Source organism: Erithacus rubecula (genome assembly GCF_903797595.1).
Source record: "Erithacus rubecula genome assembly, chromosome: 17".
Taxonomy (NCBI): Eukaryota; Metazoa; Chordata; class Aves; order Passeriformes; family Muscicapidae; genus Erithacus; species Erithacus rubecula.
In genome coordinates this window covers 14409693-14428360 of record NC_136669.1, presented here as the reverse complement: position 1 = coordinate 14428360, position 18668 = coordinate 14409693, and the positions used below count along the sequence as shown (strand labels likewise).

The following is an 18668-nucleotide window of genomic DNA, read 5'->3' as shown; positions in this document are numbered from 1 at the left end:
GCCCAGTCCGTGATGTTGGGGGTGCTCTGAGGGTTCCCAAAGTGTTCAGACAGAATAACACTCGTGCCTTCTCCTGGGAGATGGTGTCCCCTCCACCAGCAGCCCACCCGAGTGTCCTTGGCTGCCCCGGGCACTGCTGTGCCAAGCCGGTGGCATGGCAGGATTTGCTGCCAGTGCGTTGGAGACGCGGGGCTCAGCAGGACGTGGAGCCGCGGCCGTGGGAAGGCAGGACACGATCACCCACCTGGGCTGGTCATCACGGCAAGAGCCAGCACCAGGTCACTGCGCTGAGATGTCCCGGCGTGTCCTTGGCACAGAGCGGGGCGGGGGGACTCGTGGTGGCCCCACAACCCCCCGGGATCGCCGGGAGGCAGCAGCGAGGGGCGGCAGGGCCGCGAGGGTTAAACCCGGCTCCTCTCCCTGAACAGACTGAGGGAGAGGAGGGAGCGTGGCAGTGCCCTCCCCGCCAAAATTAACTCTCCATCTGTTTCTCCCTGGCTGAGGCTGATGGCTTGTGACAGGGCCTCCTGAATGCAAAGATGTTTCGCCCGGAAAAATCTATTACAAGTTGCTGTAAGAAAGACCGAAATCCTCTCCTTCTGTCTCTCCCTACTGGTCTCAAGGTGCCCACCCCGGGCGAGAGCGGGCTGGCAGCCGGCCGCCTCCACTCAGCCGGAAAGTTCTCCCGCGCCAGGCGGCCCCGCCGCCGGACAAAGGCACGGCGGGGAGCAGGGGCGCTGCCCTGGCTGCTGCGGGGATGGAGCTGTTCCTGCATCCCCAGCCTGGGCACTGTGCGGGGATGCAGAGAGCACGGCGGGGAGCAGGGGCGCTGCCCTGAGTGCTGCCCTGACTGCTGAGAGGAGAGAGCTGCTCCTTTATCCCCAGCCTAGGCACGATGCGGGGATGCAGAGAGCACGGCGGGGAGCAGGTGTGCTGCCCTGAGTGCTGCCCTGGCTGCTGCGGGATGGAGCTGCTCCTGCATCCCCAGCCTGGGCACTGTGCCCGGGGTGCAGCGGGCACGGCCATGGCGCTGCCCGGCATGAAACGGGTGGGGAAACTGAGGCAGGAGCGGGAGAGCATCCAGGCAGATGGTGGGTGCCCTCTCCCGGCCAAGGCACAGCCCTGCTCGGCCCTGCAAGAGAACAACGCTCATTTTATGGGAATTTCTAGACTTTGCTTTTGTTTTGCTTTATTTCCACTCCTTTCTGTGCTCCTGCATCCCAAGGTGCAGCTAAACAACTTCGAATTCTCCTTTTTCTGGTGCTCAGCTCTCCCCTCAGCACCGACTGTCACTGCTCCAGGGAAATACCTTCAAGACCCATTGCTTTGACCCCCAAACCAGCCCACTCATCCCTTTCGTCTCTTCCACAGCAAAACCAGGCAGCTTCAGTAAAAAACAAAACTTTATTTGGTCCATCAGAACCTGAGTTTTAAAACCACCCATGGATAATTCATATCATACAGGGATTACTGATCTGATTTACAATTGATAAAATATCCTATGATTCTGAAGAGCTGGACAGTATTTACAGGGTTAAAAATATTCACAGCTCAGAAAGACAGAGGAGAAAAAAAGTGAAGGACAAATCATCCCAAGGAGGAAGGAGCTGGAAAGAGAGGAAACAGATCAACAAACAGAAATACGGACAGAGCTTGGCTCAGCAGCCCTGGCGGGGGGTTGGGAGAGTGCCAGGACAGCCCACACCCCCACCACCCCCAATCCCCGGGGGACACAGAGGGACAGGTCAGGCAGAGCCCCCCGCACCCCCTGCCCAGCCCAGGGTTTGGGGTGCAGGATTTGAGGTGCAAGACCCCCCAGCATGGTCCCTGCCAGAACAGGATCCAGCATTGCCCATCGCCTCCCCTCAGCTGTAAGTCCACAGGAAGGAAGGAGACAGTACACAGGGGGACCCCCAAAACACACACACACACACACACACACACACACACACACACACACACACACACACACATCAAGTCAGAGAGCCACAATGCCCTGAAAATGTGGGGTGCAGCTCCCTCCAGGATCAGCCCCCACCTCGGAGCACCCACAGGGCCAGCAGCACCCACCTTGTGCTCACTGCCTCCCCCAGCCCTCTGGAGGGGGCTTTCTGCTTCCCCCCCAAAATCACCCCCTCCTCACACATGGACTCGTGCTAACTCCAGGGATCTGCTCCCTGACCCTGGGTCTGTACCTGCTGCCCACCCTCCCTCCATGGGGCACGTGGGGGGGCCCACAGGGCAGTGCTGGGGGCTGAGCCCAGCTCGGGCCATGGCTTCTCTGCAGGCACTGCTCCCACCTTTGCATAGTAACACTTGTGTGACAGGGAGAGGGGCCCCGGCACCGCAGCCCCCACCAGCAACACCCCAGGCCTCACTCCCCACCCTCAGCCGAGGAGGTGATGAAAATTCTGAGTTTCACCCCAATTACAGCAAAACCCCCTCAGCAGCAGCTTTCTGCAATAACACTGTGCCCTCGCCCCCCCAGCCCCAGCACCCAGGATGGGTGGGGAGTCCCTGGCATGGGTGGCACCACAGCAGTGTGACCCTGGTACCCCCCAGCCCAACCTCAGCACCACGCTGGTCCTGGCAGCAGACAAAGGGGGCAACAAGACAGTGGGGAGGGCCCGAGGACAGACGGAGGGTCACACAGACGGACAGACATCAGAGGTATATTCTTCTTTTTGCAGCGCCAGTGCCCTGGCGCCATGGGAACGGGCAGAGTCCTGAGCGTGGTGCCTGGGAAGGGTCTCGACAGCAAGCTCCAGCCCCTCCCTGTCCCACAGTCCCCGGGGCGGGCAGAGGCACCGGGCCCAGCGCAGCTGCGGGGAGGTGGGATCCTGAGATGGCCCCGTGCCCCCAGCTGCTCCTTGTAAAGTGCGTGGGGGGCAGCGGTGCCAGGGCGGGGGGCAGCGGGCAGGGCTGAGCTGGCCCTGAGAACTCGCCCCGGCCCCGCAGCGTGGGGCAAAGTGCTGGGGGTGCCACTCTAGCTCTGCCCTGCAGCTCAGCGCTGGTGGCTCGGGGGGGCACCCCGGGCCAGCGGCTCGGTGACAGAATGGGGCAGTGGGGAGGGGAGGGGGAGCTCTTCGTCATAGGGGCCGGGGGCCGTGCAGCCCGGCCACCTCGGGCGTGAGCAGCGGGTTGTGGGTGCCCTTGGTCAGCATCCAGTCATTGAGGAAGGCCTGGGTGGCTTTGCGGTGCGCCAGGCGGTGCGTGATGGAGAAACCGGCGTTACCCTCCAGCTGGGACAGGATCACCAGCACCTGCCTGTGGAGAGAGCCACGGGTTCAGAGCAGCAGCCTCTGACCCAGGAATGCCACCTCTGCCCCAGGAATGCCACCTCTGTCCCAGCAATCTCACCCTGTCCTGGTAATCTCACCTCTGCCACAGGAATTCCACCTCTGCCCCAGGTATCCCACCTCTGTCCTGGCAATCCCACTTCTACCCCAGGAATCCCACCTTTGTCCTGGCAATCCCACCCTGCCTCGGTAATCCCACCTCTGCCCCAGGAATCTCTTCTCTGTCTCGACAGCTTCACCCTGTCCATGCCTCCCTGCCAGCCCTGGCTCTGCCTTTCTCCCTGCCTCCTGCCAGCCCCATGGCAGCCTCTATGACCCACCCCTGCCTACCCCGGACCTGTGCAGCGGGGGGACGCTGTCCTGTGTCTTGAGGCTGCCGCGCGTGGACACCACGTTGAAGCTGTCGGTGCAGTCGCACTGCACGTGCAGGTAGGACTTGGGGTGCCTGTTCTCCACCACCACGATGAGCCCTGCCCAGCCGTGGGTCAGGTAGTAGCAGGTCATCCCCTCACGGCCCTGGGGACAGCAGGGAAGGGGATGAAGCCTCTGGGCACCCCGAATCAAAACCCCCTCACTGGTATCTTCCACTTTAGCCAAGGGCTGCGCATCTGCTGGAGTGCCACATGCTGCTCCAGGGAGCAATGGGGGTGGGCATCCAGGGTAGCAGCCAGAGCTGGCACAGCCCTGTCCAACCCCTGCCTGAGGACCCCACAGGTCCAGGCTCCCCCTGGCAGCATCACACCCCTCTCCCCACTGCAGCCCCCTCTCCCTGTGCTCCACACCCACCTCGTGGCGCTCGCCCTTGTTCTCGGTCAGCAGGATGATGGCATCTGCCAGTGTGGTGGGCTGTGCCTCCACCTGCTCCACCATCACCAGGCGGGAGCTGTAGATGGCCAGGATGTAGCTGGAATAATCAGTGGTTGGTCGGCTGCTGGTGGGACTGGAAGCTGCAGAGACACGCGAGAAAAGGGGATCAGGGAACTGTCACCAAGCCCACAATCCCCAGGAGCACAGTGTTCTTGGGTTCATGCATGTGCAACATGCAACAGGCAACCTCCACCCTCAAGAAGGTCCCTATGATGAGTACCACGGCTTTGGCACCTCTCCCTCCCCCAGGGCCCCTCCATCCCCTCACCCTGGGCAGCAGGGCCGGCCAGGGCAGTGTTCCAGTGGTTGAAGGCACAGCACACCACGGCGTACTCGCCCGGCTCCAGCATCACGTCACAGTTGACGAACTTCTTGACGGCTCGTTTGCTGTGGGCCATCAGGCGGCCCAGGCTCAGCTTGTTGCCACTGGTGAAGGTGGCCCGGAAAACCATGATGCACAGGTCCAGCAAGTGGCTGTCCACCGTGTCTGACCTCCTGTGCCAGGAAAGAAGGGTCATACAGGCAGCAGATCCAGGGAAGAGCTAGCCCACTGCCCCAAATACCCAGCCCTGGGAACCAGCCCTGCATTCAGGACTTGGATTCCAGCTAAATAGGAGCAGTTCCCAAGATTTGGAGTGATGGTGATGGGGACCCATCCTGAGCTCTGTGACCCTGGGGGATGCCATGTGGTGAGATGTCAACGTGTTTGGGTATCTTCTGGGCACACAGAATCGTGGTATCATTAATGTTCGAAAGTCCTCTAAGATTTGGATTCCAACCATTAACCTAGCACTGCCAAGGTCACCACTAACCCATGTCCCCAAGTGCCACATACATAAGGTTTCTAAATCCTTCAAGGGATGGGGACTCCATCACTGCCCTGGGATCCTGTCCCAGGGCCTGACCACGCTTTCAGGGAAGAAATTTTCCTCAATATCCCATGTAAACTTCCCCTGGTGCAACTTGAGGCCATTTACCCTTGTCCTATCTGAAAGCAGAGCCTGACCCCCAGCTGACTGCACCCTCCTGTCAGGGAGTTATGGAGAGACAGAAGGCTCCTCCTGAGCCTCCTTTCCTGCAAGGCTGAGCCCCCCAGTTTCGCTGTCCTGCCCAGCTCACCTGCTGCCCTCCTGGAAGAGGGCAAATTCCAGAGCTGCGCGCTCCAACACCGTCAGCGACGTCACCGTCACTGGCCCATTGGCCTTGTTGGGGAACATGCCCTGCACACGCACCTCGTGCCAGTCTGAATGCAGCTTGCAGATATCCACAGAGTCGAAATACCTGTGGGGAAGCCGGGCTCAGTGCCCATGGGCACCCTGCATGCTGCAGGACACCCACACTCCCTAGGGATGACTGCTCCCACCTGCCCCATCCTGACCCCGTGTTCTGTTTCCCATCCCTGCCCTGCTCCCCACCCCGCAGCTGTGCCTCTGGCAGTGCCATACTTGATGAAGTCGCTGTACTCCATCCAGAAGACACCCTCGCTGCTGCCATGGGGCATCAGGTCGTGGCGCAGGGGGAGCGGCCAGTGCGGCCACTCGTCCGACCAGCTGCCGTTCCACGAGAAGCGGCCCCAGGGATTCCGGAGCCGCAGTAACCTGGGGAAAGGGGAAAAGTGTCACACACCCAGCAGAGAGGAAAGACCCAGCCTGCCCTCCCACGAAGGACACCTTGTCACTCCTGCCTTCCAAAGCCCTCCCAGCATCCCAGAACTCATGTGTCACCCACATGGTGGCCGCAGATGGCTCTGTCCTGTGGCTCTGGACCTGCTGCTGCCCAAAGGGGCTCAGGGGAGGAGAGGCTGCTGAGAGTGACATGGCTGAAAATACAGCTTCCTACAGCAGCCCAGCTGTCAGGCTGGCACCCATTTCTATCCTCTCCCCCATTCAAAGGTGTGCAATATGCTCTGAGAGCCTCACTGAAGTTACAGCTCAGCTCAGTCCTCTGTGTCTTGTGAAACCAGGTGAAACACTCTACCCCTGAACGTGGAGCCAGCACCAGGCAAGGACAGCTTATATGACAACGGCATGTATGTGACACCCTAGGATAGTGTCACCCTTGCTGACCATGAGGATGGGACACCAAAGAGTCCCCAGGCAGTCCACCATGCCCTCAGTTATCTGTCCCCAGGTTTTCTGCTGGCAGGAGCAGTGCAGTGCCACGGCAGGCGCCAGCCTGAGCTCACCTGAAGCCCTGGACATCCCTCACATCCAGGATGGAGTAGGCGTGCCGGGGCCGGAGCCCCATGCTCTCGTAGGCCACATCATCCACCTTCATGTTGCCTCCGCCACAGGACGCGCCCATGAGGAACCTGCAGGGGACAGCAAACCCTCGGGGTGCTGCCAGGCCTGGCCTGGGGGAAGCTCATCCCTATCACACCAGGAGGGAACAGCTTCCTTCCAGGAGGCTCCTGGATGCTCCCCCTCTGCAACAACACTGGTGGGATCAACAGCACCCCTCAGGCAGTGCCCAGCCCCGTTGGCCAGAGCTCACTCCCCTTGCCTATGTGCACGCTGAGCCCAGGCTCCAAGGAGAGCTCCAAGCACTGAGGAGCTTTGGCCCAAGCCTCCCCTGATTTCTGCCAGGCCCCAGGGTCCTGCCTACTTCTGCTGGCTGACAGAAAGCCACTAAGAAAGGCAGGTGGTTCATCAGCTAGATAAGCTGGCAGGGGTGAGGATGCTATTTGGGGCAAGAGGTCTGTACCAGTCAGGTTTAGGGGGACACCATGTGCTGGGAGCTATCTATCCATGTGGCCCCATACTCCAGCCTTCCGCCAACCCAGCTGCCCTCCTGCCCAAGTGATGAGCAGGAGGTCTCTGCTTTGGCTGTGCTCCCTCTGGACCAGTGCTAGCCAGGTGTCATCAGCAAAGATGTCACATACTGGTGGGAGACACGGGCAGGGTCAAGCATTCACACAACAAAAAAGCCCAAAGCAAAGCAAGTGGGCTCAGTGCCACTTCCTAACTCCTGCAAGACAGCAGTGATGTGCAGGGGAAGTTCACCAGGCTCCTAATTTCGTATGAGAATTACTCACAGGAGAAATAATTTCTTAGAGCTTCGAGTGGGAGCTCCACCAATGCTTCAGGTGAGTGGCAAGGGTGGTGGACTCCACCCCAGCTAGTGCAGTAACCCCTCTCCTGAGCCTCTAGAGACAAGAATGCTCCCCCTCACCCCCCTCTCCAGTGTCCCTGCCTCGTCTTACCCAGCCTCCTTAGAACTCAGCATTTTGGCCCAGATGAGGTCAGTGTCAATGGGCTCCTCGCGAGGGTTAGTGGAGCTGACCTGCAGCATCAGGCTCTCGCAGGGGGCGCCCGTGAGCGTGGCCAGGCCTTCGATGGCCCGCCCGGCCTGCAGGGCGAAGTACGAACCGTGCAGCTTGGCCAGCGCCTTCTCAATGAGGGCCACCCACAGCTGCTTCCTCTGGGCCTGCACAGACAGCGAGGGACAGGTCACCACCCTGGGCAGGAGGTGAGAAACCCTCACAGCTACCCCTGCACAGCCATCCCCTCACAGCCACCCCTGCACAGCCATCCATCCCCTCACATCCATCCCCTCACAGCCATCCATCCCCTCATATCCATCCCCTCACAGCTACCCCTGCACAGCCATCCCCTCACAGCCATCCATCCCCTCATATCCATCCCCTCACAGCCATCCCCTCACAGCCATCCCCTCACAGCCACCCCTGCACAGCCATCCATCCCCTCATATCCATCCCCTCACAGCCACCCCTGCACAGCCATCCATCCCCTCATATCCATCCCCTCACAGCCACCCCTGCACAGCCATCCCCTCACAGCCATCCATCCCCAGCAGCCCCCCTGGGGTTCCAGAGGCAGGAGCAGCACGGCCATGCCAGCAGTTTGTCCCCTTGGCCATGGGTGATCCCTTCACTCCTTGCTCAGTGTTTTGTTTGCAGAGCTCAATTCCCCTTGGGAAGAAGTCCTGGAATGAACACCCAAGAGGCCTGGACGCTGGCAGAGCTTCACCCTGGGGTGCCCAGCAGTCAGGCTGGCAGGGTGAGTGCCCACCCTGAGCCCCTTTCATCCACTTCAGCCTGGACTTAGGACCAGGGAAGAGGATACCAAGCTCCCAGAGCTCAAGGAGCATTTGGACAAGGCTCTCAGGCACACGGTGGGACTGTTGGGGTGTCCTGTGCAGGGCCAGGAGCTGGACTCATGATCCTTGTGGGTCTCTTCCCACTCAGGGCATTCTAGGATTCTGTGATGTGGAGCACATCTGACACAGCTGCCTTTAACTCACACACCTCTGCAAACCCAAACCAACAGCCCTTTGGCAGACAAGGTTGCCCAGAGTGCAGATGGCCACGAGACTGACTGGATTCCACCCAGGGAACACAGACACTGCTTCAAGGACAAGCTCAAAAAACTTGGACTGGCAAAGTCCTCTACTCCAGCACAGGGAGTCACTACAAGGCCTAATAACAAGATGCAAGTTTTTTCTCAGTAAATGGGGTTTGGTATCTGGTGCTTGGAGAGCAGCAGGGAAAATCACTCGTACATTGTGCCTGTGTGACTCACAGGTGGCAGCCAAGAGCTGGCAGAGGAAAGGAGGGCAGTGAAGATTTCTTTCTGATGGATAAAGAGAGCTTAAAAGTGCTTTTTGCTCGTTTTTGGGTCCCTCACTCAACAAAATCCATGTTGTTTATTTCTGCCTGAACCACAGCCAGGGAGCTCAGATAAGAGCCTGATTTTCTTTTATTTTTAAAACTCCAATTTTCCTTTTTTATCCTTCACATCCAGCTCCTACAGCTGAACACTCAGCAGAAAAATCTAATCATGATTCGGATGCTCCTGGAAACAGAGGCAAGGCAAGTCCAGCCCATGTGAAAACCTCCAATCTTAAAAAAACTCCAAAAGCAGACTTGAAATCCATGAAAGATGGAAGGAAAAGATTAAAAAAACCAAGACAGGTAAACCTTACAATGAAATAAAGAAATGCATGTGTATCCTCTGCCTACTGAGAGGCAGAATGTAGACACAAACTCTTTCTTGTCCCCTTCTCTGAAGTTTGAGTCCTGTCCTGACATGGCTGTGTGTCAAAACCCAGAGGACTGGATTTGTGGAATGAAATCCAAGCCAGCAGTCCCAGTCCCTGTCTCCTCCTGAGAATGGTACTGTTTTCTTTGGCAGATTTTGCCTCCTGAGTTTCAATAGAGATGTTCTCAGTCTCCTTCATGGACATGATCCCAGCAAGAGCCCCTGGGCCTGGCAAGCAGGGCAGGGCAGGGCAGAGTGATGTCTTGGAGGGGCTGAAGGAGATCAATTGATCCAAGCAGATGCCATCCCCGTGTGCTCAGAGCACCATGTGCCATGCCCTCCTTCTCCACAGCCCCTCCCTGGCACAGCCAAGCTGTCAGACCTCCCCTCAGAGGAAAGAAACAGCTTTCCCTCAGTCCCTCGCAGTGCAAAACACAGGTTAAAATGTTTTCCTTTAAATGAACAGTAAGAGGTTTTTCCTGCAAGTGAAGTGGCTGTGGTGCAAGGAGGAGTGAGGGAAAAGCAACTGTAAATGAAACTTCTTCACTGCAGGCTGGGAAATGCCAGAAGGGTTCTAAACAGATGGATATTATGGCCCCAAAGAGTTCAGCTGCCTGGAGGACACAGCAAAGAGCTGTGCACAGTGCTGGATCTTCCATTTGTGTCACAGCAGCCCCCGGCAGCTCCAGGCTCAGGGTAGCTGAGAAGCACCACTGGGAAAGGACCTGGGAGTGCTGCTGGGCAGAGCTGAACATGATTCAGATGTGCCCAGCTGGGCAAGGTCAATGGCACCTGGCATGACAGGAAGGACACTGAGGGGCTGGAGTGTGCCCAGAGAAGGGAACAGAGCTGGGAAAGGTTGGAGCACCAGGAGAGGCTGAGGGAGCTGGGAAAGGGGCTGGAGCACCAGAGAAAAAGAAGCTTAGGGGGAACCTTCTGGCACTGCACAACTCCCTGACAGGAGGGGACAGCCAGGGGGACATTGGGCTCTGCTCCCAGGGAACAAAGGACAGGACAAGAGGAAACAGCCTCAAGTGGCACCAGGGGAGGTTTAGATTGGATATTGGGAAAATTCCTTAATGAAAGGCAGTCAGGCATTGGAATGGGCCACCCAGGGCACTGGTGGAGTCACCATCCCTGGAAGTGCTCAAAAAACAAGTCAATGTGTTGCTTTGTGGAATGGTTTAGTGGGCAGGGGGTATTCGATCAGCGGTCTGACTTGATATTTGTGGCCTTTTCCAACCTTATCGACTCTATGACTCAAAACACAGCACAAAGCAAGTGTTTCACACCCAGCAGCGCCTCATTCCACTATGTCTCCTGGGAGAGCCCGGGATGAGGCTCCCTGCCCCCACCCCATCCCCCCGTGGCACTGACCTGGGAGAAGAGCAGGTATCCGCACTCATCGCAGGGCAGCATGTCATCCACCAGCACCGTGGTCCACGTGCCGTCCTTGCACAGCCGCACCTGGTAGGCGCCCTCGGGGCACAGCGTCCTGGTGATCATCACCCTCTCCACCAGCTCGGGCCGCTCGGCCAGCACGGCCAGGGCGCTCAGGAACCTGCGGGCGGGCGGGGCTCAGCGGGGCACGGCCGGCAGCGGCAGCGGCACCGCCCGGCCACGCAGCGCTGGCAGCGGGGAGGCAGAGCATGGGCTACAGCCGGGGGCATAGATGGGCTTGAGCAGAGCCGGGAAATCAAAGCTCGACAAAAAGGTCTCACAGAAAGATCTTTGAATGTAAAATATGAAGAAGGAATAGAAATGATAGCAAGTTTTGATGTAAAAGAGAAGAATTGCTGAGCCAGTCTTACTGGACAACTAGAAGGCAAAGGGTAAAATGAGTTGAAAGGAGTTTTTACGACTCAGAGCAAAGGATAAATCCACCTCAAACAAAACATGTTTTTACTAAGCAAAAAGCAGGGAACAAGCAAACAAAAATGCCATGTTGCAAGTAGAAAAAAAGTCTCAAAAATTTCCACTGCAATAAAACTGAAAGCCAACTTCTAGCTTAAACTGTAACATACTAACTTTTTGTAATTAGAAAACAATAACATGAATATGATAATGTTTGTAGTTATGATAGGCTGTAGGTAATAGTAAAAGTATTGATTGGTTGCCCTGCAATGAAAAGTATACAATGCATTGTAACCAAAACTAGGGTTGGCTCCAGGTGAGCCTACAGCTAATCCTGACCGGTGTGGGCTGGGCTCTTGTTACCCACGACCCGTGAATTGCTACACCAGCTGGATACAAGCTTCAGCTCTTACAGAGTAGGGCTGCAGGGGTCGAGCTGGAGGAAGAGGGGGAAGGAAGGAGGAGAGGGAGGGGATGGAAGGTGTGAGCCGGCTGACTCGCCCTCACCAGCAGTTGCCCAGCAGCCCCTGCAGGATGTCCGAGGGCCGGGGCGTGCGGAACACCGACCACTTCACCGAGCGCTCCTTGAAGATGCTGCAGTTGATGTCGTGGGGCCGCAGCCACTGCTTCACCCGCTGCTGCACGCTGTCCCCTTCCGGGAACCCCACGGACCGGGGCCCTGGCGGGAAACTGTCGTCTACAAAATTCACTTTGTTCTGTGAGGGCAAAAGGCAAGGAGAGCATCAGGACTGGGGGGCCTGGAGAGCCTCTCACTGCCCCCAGAGACAGCAGAGCCCCCAGCCCTCCTGCCCGGCCCAGGCAGTCCCTTCCCAGCCCTTCAGGGGGGCAGGACAAGGCTGGTGCCTGCTGGCAGCTGCAGAGATTCTTCTTGTGCTTCAAGTCCAGCATTCAGCCTTGCCTCAGGCTCACCTCTCCAGCCCAAGCTCCGGGCTGTGGCTCCAATCTGCCTTTTCTGTTTCACAGGAGCCTCCCGGGGCAGGGACTGTCTGACACTTCGTGCTGGTGCTAAAAGCTGGGCTGTGGGGGGCCTTGGCTACCTCCAGGAGCAGCCAAGCCTGTGAGCAGCAAGGCTGTGAGCAGCCACCTGGCACACACACACACCTCCAGCGAGCCTGTCCCTGCCCCGGAGGGGACACGATGGGCTTGGCAGCCCTGTGCCACCCCCCAGGCACATCCATGGGGATGGGAGGGGCAGCTCTGGCAACTGCATTCAACCAGACCACAACCAGGCAAGCCATTCCAGAGTGAGGGTATCCCACGTGCCAGCCCTCCTGCAATACCTGCTGCATACTAAATAAATAGGATGGGTGGAAAGGCAGGTAATCCCATAGACATTAACCACGTGGATAGAGGCACATAACTTCACCCAGTGGAGAAGGGTGGCTTTTTCAGTCTAACACAGGGTGAAATGAGAACAGGTGTTTCTTTGTTATTGTTAATTAAATTAAATTAAATTAAATTCTTTCCACAAAAGCTGGCTTTAATTTAAATTAGCTTTATGCACACCGAGCTAGTAGTTGACCTTCTCTTCTGTGGCAATCCTGCCTGAATGCTTCCTTTGTTGTGCCTCAATTAGCACCTCCAGCTCCTCTTTTGCAGGAGGCTGTTTTTCAGCTAATAGCTGTCCTGCTCTCTCAGGGGAGCAGCCACCATTCCAGCATTCCTCACATGCTGGCTGGGGCCTGGATGTGACCCATGCCTGCCCATGGATCTCTGGGCTCTGCAGGAACTTGCTACACAGGGCCACGAGGACACAAGGGATGGGATTCTTCCCCTCTGCTTTGCCTTGTGAGATCCCAATTTTGTCCATCTCTGGAAGACTCAGCACAAGAAAGATGGGGATCTGTTAGAACAGGTCCAGAGGAGGCTGTGGAGATGCTCCATGGGCAGGATCCCCTCTGATCTGGAGCCAGGCTGGGAGAGCTGGGGGTGTTCACCTGGAGAAGGCTCCATGGAGACCTTAAAACCCCTTCCAGTGCCTCAAGGGGCTTATTAATAAGAGGAAAAGCAGTTTTTCACATGGACAAGCAGTGATGCGACAAGGGGAAAGTTTTAAACTAAAAGGGGAGAAATTTAGGTTGGATACTGGAGAAAAATTCTTCCCTGTGAGGGTGGGGAGGCCCTGGCACAGGTTGCCCAGGGAAGCCATGGGTGCCCCATCTGTGGAAGTGTCCAGGATCAGGCTTGGGCAGGCCAGGGCTTGGAGTAACCTGGTCTAGTGGGCTGGCAGGGTTGGAACAAGATGAGCTTTAAGGTTCCTTCCAACCCAAATTCTGATTCCATTATTCCAGTGGAAAAGGTCAGCCCTGCACTGCTCCCCAACAGAAGAGAAAGGTTAAAGCTAGAATAGGGACCAAACACTGAGAAGAGTTGGAAAAGGCATCCCTGGAACAGCAGAGGAAGGAAAATCCACAGCAGGAGCTCGAGCAGAAATCCTGGCAGGGGGACAACAGACGGAGGAGAACTTGGCCAGCCTGGCTCCTCCAGCCCAGGGGGAGGCTGAACAGCCTGGGAAAGGCTGGGGCAGCAGGGAGCTTGGAGGCTGCTCACACACTGAGCCTGTGCAGGAGCACTGGGAGGGACACTGGGAGCAGGGGAGCACAAGGACAGGAGCAGCATTGTCCCTCCACTGCTGCCAGGCCTAACCTCAGACTATACAGTGCCAGAGCACAGCTGAGGTTTGGGTACAGGGGGATTTTTGGGATGTGGCCCATGTGGATCTAACAGCTCATTACTGGTGGGTCAAGGAGCAGAACAGGCTGAGCCAAGGCTCTGACCCAGCACTGCAGGACAGGGCAAGGCAGGCTCCCCTTCCTGGCAGTGCCACATTGCTAATTCAGCCTGGCCATCATCGTGATTCATCCTTCAGGCCTGATTCCTGATGTAACAGATGTTCCCTTCCTACAAAAGAGGCTATTCACTTGCTTAAAGGACAGGGATAAGCAGAATCTGGGTCTCTGCTATAAAGACACCCACGCCTGTTAGGAAGGACATGCAGCAATTTAAAAAAAACCACAAGCCCAAACAAGATCATTCTCAGAGCTTCCCCTCCAAGCCAAACATCTCTGTCCCCTGGACTGTGCAGTGGAGGCACAGGAATGGACACAATCCTCAGACCAGGCAGGAAAAGCCTTGTCTGCACGTCAAAATGGGACTGCAACTCCCTTTCCATCTGGTCCAGAAGAGCTGGAGGCTTCCCCCAGAAGGAGGCCAGAGAAGGCAGCATTCACAAAAGCTTTTAATGCCATACAGGGAAAAAAAAAATGAGGCCATCAGAGTGGTGTTTGAGGCTGAAGCCAAACTGACTGAAGCAGATACCTCACAGTGGAAAGCTGGGTGCTAGCACGTACTCCTGAGACCTTCAACTAGAGCCAGGCTACAGCTCCAGCTCAGCTGGCCTGCCCAGAACAGGGGGAGCTGTGTGTGCTGCACCTCTGCATTTGCAACACCCAAACCAAGAAAGAACACCAGGGCCCAGCCCTTGGTTCTGAAACACCTGCAGCTGCGGCAGTGGCAGCAGTTCCTCAGCCTGCACTCTCATCCTGAGCTTCTGCCTGTTGCATCCCAGATTTCCTGCATCCACCCACAGACAGCAGTGCCATCAGCCAACCTGGACACACTCACCACCTTTACCACCACTAGACACTGGAAGGAGATGGACTGACCACCTAGGGATGTCCCCTTCATCTCAGAAGTTCTCTCTCACTGATTCAAAATACCACTGGGTTTCAGAGTTAACAGGTTTAACACTAGGTTTTAGACTTCCTCACCCTTGCACCAGGAGTGGGCTGTATGGGCTGTCCTAGATCATTCTGCACCAAAAGATGACATTTCAGTGCAAACAACCAGATCCAGGTGCTGCAGGAGGAGATCCCTGGAACCCAGGGGAGGCACAAAGGGAAGCCAGGAACAAGCAAGCACTCACCTCCCGGCAGAAGGTCACGATGTTCTCCCACAGGGCTTTGGCCTCGCCCTCATCCGTCTGCCTCCTCTTCTCCACGTGCATGCTCTCCCTCCTCTTGAGGGGCTTGAGGCCCTTGTGCTGGGCCACGTACTGCTGGGGGGTGTGGCAGGCGCCGCAGTGCTTGGCCTTCACCTCGTTGAGCAGGGTGCAGGCGGGACAGGCCCACTGGGCCGGCCTGTCCTGGCCGCCGGGCAGCGGGGCCGGGAAGAGCCGAGCCACCTTGCGGGCGGACGGCGCCCTGGCGCAGGAGCAGGAGCAGCCGGGCCGCTCGCAGTCGGGGCAGCGCGGCGCCGCCTCGCCCGGAGCCCCGTGCTCCTGGAAGCCGTGCAGCTTGGAGGAGCCGCACACCTTGCACTTCTGCGCCTGCGTGGGGTTCTTCAGGGTGCATTTGGAACAGGACCAGGTGGTGAAATCAGGGCTGGAGGGGCTGCACGGGGTGAACCTCACGGAGTCCCCCACCAGGTTGATGGTGTCGCTGCCTTTTTGGGTGCTGCACACCTCGCACTTGCCGGCCCCGGCGGAGTTGAGCAGGGAGCAGGAGCTGCACTTCCAGTGGGACGGACTGACCTCCATCTCCTCCTCCAGCACGCTCAGGCGTTTGTTGGACAGCAGGTCCGGGAAGCGCGCGGCGGGGGCGGCCCTGGCCTGGCCCTGGGGAGAGCCCTTCTGCCCCACGGCGCCCGCAGCCGCGGGCTGGGAGCCCTCGGGGCCCGGCACCTGCAGCTGTGGGGGCACCTCCCGCCGGCTCCGGGGCACAGGGTTGTTCTGCAGCCCCGGGGAGAAGGGGCTGAAGGCTGCAATCTTCTGGGCCTCTTGTTCCATTGCCACCGGACCCTGGGGGGCCACGGCGTCGCCGTCAGAGATCTCTGCGGAGACTAAAGGCTGCGGGGTGGAGGGGGCCATGTGGAATCCGGCCGGGGTGATGACTTCAGGGACGACCAGCGCCTCTGGTGGGATTTTGGGCAGGGAGAGCTTGCGTGGGCCACCGCAGGCAGAGCAGGAGTTGGCCACGGGAGTGTTGTGCAGGGTGCAGCGCTGGCAAGCCCAGCCGCTCTCCAGATCTGCTTCATCGGGGCTCTTCCCCTCCGAGTCCTCGCTGCTGCTTTCTGCCTTGGCAGCCTCCTCCTTGGACGTGCCCTTGGGCTCCACCAGCACGGCAGGCTTGGGCAAGATGCCATTGATGACGGGCAAGGGGGAGCCACTGGGTCCCGGCTCCGGGGTGAAGCCACACACCTCACAGGTTTCCTTGCCCAGAAAGTTCCTGAAGGTGCAGCGGGCGCAGGCCCATTTCTGCTCCTCCACGCTGAGCCGCAGGATGTGGTTGAGGTCAGGTTTCTGGCGAGGGGCCTCGCAGATGGAGCACTGCCGCTGGCCCACGGGGTTCAGGAAGGTGCAGCGCGTGCAGGACCACTCGCGGACGGCAGCCATGGAGCCGGGAGAGTGGGAGTGGCTGCAAGAGACAAGGCACACTGTGAGGCTGAGGCCAGGGCCACCCAATATGCAGAGGTACCACGTGCTTCCTGGGCTGGCATGGCCAGGACCTTGCTTCTAGAAAGTGAACAACCATCAATCCAATCACTGCTCTACAGGCACAAATTCTCCAAGTGCATGGCAATGCATTGGCTTCCATCCAAAATGCTCCAGGAAGGGCAAAAGAACCAGCCCAGCACCCACTGACCTCATTCTCACAGTGGGGTTGTGCCCTGGTGAACAAACACACCATCTCTGTACCAACCCTGACAACTCTGTGTGTCTGCAGGTCGTTTGAAACTCTTTGGAGGAGGTGACACCCTGTTCAGTTCTTTCCTCCGCTACTCCACACCACCTCTGTTTCACTTCCTGTTCCTGTCTCCCTCCTCTCCTTTCAGTTCCACACCACTTATCTGTTGCATTTGAGGCTATAGGTGAGCAGCGAAAAGGATAATGCAACATAGTTCCTCATGCAATGGAGAAGCAAAAGAGAGAGAGAGCTTTATTTAAAAAAACACTAGACTTACATATAGGGTAGTACGTGAAAAACAAAATAGAAAAGACTCATTGTGTCCAAGAAGGCAACACCTCCTTGAAAACACACCTTCTGCAAATATCATGAGACACTCACGACTCTCACACACCCTGCAGGTCCATAATCATTGTTATAACTTCTTATCCTTCTGAAGGCTGAGAAAGGCAAAACTTCAAGGCTGCTTTTTCCCTGGTTCCCAGCAGCATCCAACAACACCTATTCACACTGGGATAACTGTTATCCCACACCAGACACCACCAAGCCAGAAGGCAGCCTTTGGTGTGCAGAGGTGCTTCTACCTGGCTGTAGGTTTTGGAGCTGGAAGCCTGGCCCAGCCAGCCTGGGAGCAGCAGCTCCATGGTGCACCAGCGCCAGGACAGCTCACCAGCAGCGTCCAAGCTGAGCAATGACAGGCACCATGTCCCAGCTCCAGCTGCCTCCCCACTTATCTGTGAAGCAGAGAGGCCATAATGCCCTTCTGGCTGTACCAGCCCTTGGCACCAACCTCCAGTGTTGCCTGGGAATGCCTGAAACCCTGAGAGAGGAATGGGTCCAACACGCGACAGAACAACCTCGTTCAGGGCAGGAGTCACTGTGACGTTTTCTAGGCAGCTTCAATTTTCAGAAAGTGCAGCAGCAGCCCCACCTCCATGGACCAGGGTGGTCCTTGAGCTGAAGGGAGCAGCCTTCCCCCTATGCAGCCCTCCCAGTGCCTTCAGGATGCCATGAGTGCACTCACACTGAGAACAAACCCAGCACTGCCTGGTGCCCTTTGTCCCCTGCTTGGGGTCATTTCCTGCAGCTTAGGTGGGGCTAAAGCAGAGTTTTTTACTCCTTCACACAAGGGCAAACCAGCTCTCCCTCAGTTAAACAGGAACCTGGAACCCTCCCTTCATGCACTCCTGCCCCCAGATAAGATGGCCAAGTCTTAAATCCAACCTTGAACCCCAGTTCCAGGTCAGTTATGCCTCTCACCAGCAGAGAGAGCACGCCCCTTCCAAGCCCTTCCACCCTGCTCTGCTTGCCTGAGACCACAGACAGGGTCAGCTGTGCAGAAGAAGCCTCCAAGTCCATCCCATGCCCTCAGCTATTCCAAGGAACAGCAAAGTCAGAACTCCACAGACCAGGAGCAGTCTAAGTCATGGGAGCTGCACCTCAGTGGGCTCACCACTGGCTCCCTCTCCAGCGTCCCTTACAGAGCCGAGTTCAACCACCACACTGGCTGGAACAAAGGGGAGGAGGGTGTTTAATCCCATGAAGGGCAGGCACAGACAGCTCTGAGACGCTGGTGCAGCCCGTGGAAGGAACTGGGTCCTGGCTGGCCTCCAGAATCCCAAGCAGCAGCACCTGCACACGCAGCTTCCCAAGGCTCTGAGCACACTGCAATGCAGCAGCAAGGTCTGGAGGGGCAGAGGATGCAGGCAGAACCCCCCTGGGGAGGAGGGAAGTGACCCTCCCTTTGGCTGGTACAAGAGAAACTCTCCTGGGAACACTCCAGCAGCAGCAGCAGCAATCCAACCACATTTCCACACCATGCTTCACAGCCACTGGAAGAGCAGCTCCACCTCAGAGGTATCAGATATAACCTTCAACTCCCTTCTTAAATCAAACGTTTCTCTAAATAAAGCCTGAAATCAAGAAATCCATTTTATTGCAAG

General features: G+C 57.5%; 1 protein-coding gene across 6 annotated transcripts in view; it reads right to left on the bottom strand.

The window, feature by feature from the left end:
- Window positions 1-1385: 1385 nt before the first annotated feature.
- CAPN15 (calpain 15) overlaps window positions 1386-18668 on the bottom strand; it is a 56834-nt gene continuing 39551 nt past the window's right edge. For 5 of the 6 annotated variants that reach the window (XM_079321042.1, XM_079321041.1, XM_079321046.1 and 2 more), the window contains 11 exons: window positions 14967-16455; window positions 11528-11736; window positions 10544-10727; window positions 7369-7592; window positions 6352-6477; window positions 5612-5764; window positions 5286-5447; window positions 4435-4661; window positions 4086-4246; window positions 3637-3815; window positions 1386-3267 (listed from right to left, as the gene is read on the bottom strand). In XM_079321042.1, the coding sequence (XP_079177168.1) occupies window positions 3090-3267; window positions 3637-3815; window positions 4086-4246; window positions 4435-4661; window positions 5286-5447; window positions 5612-5764; window positions 6352-6477; window positions 7369-7592; window positions 10544-10727; window positions 11528-11736; window positions 14967-16455 (3292 nt within the window). In that variant the 3' untranslated portion in view covers window positions 1386-3089. Of the gene's footprint in view, window positions 3268-3629; window positions 3816-4085; window positions 4247-4434; window positions 4662-5285; window positions 5448-5611; window positions 5765-6351; window positions 6478-7368; window positions 7593-10543; window positions 10728-11527; window positions 11737-14966; window positions 16456-18668 lie in introns of all 6 variants that reach the window. The other variant, XM_079321044.1, reaches the window with a different exon arrangement.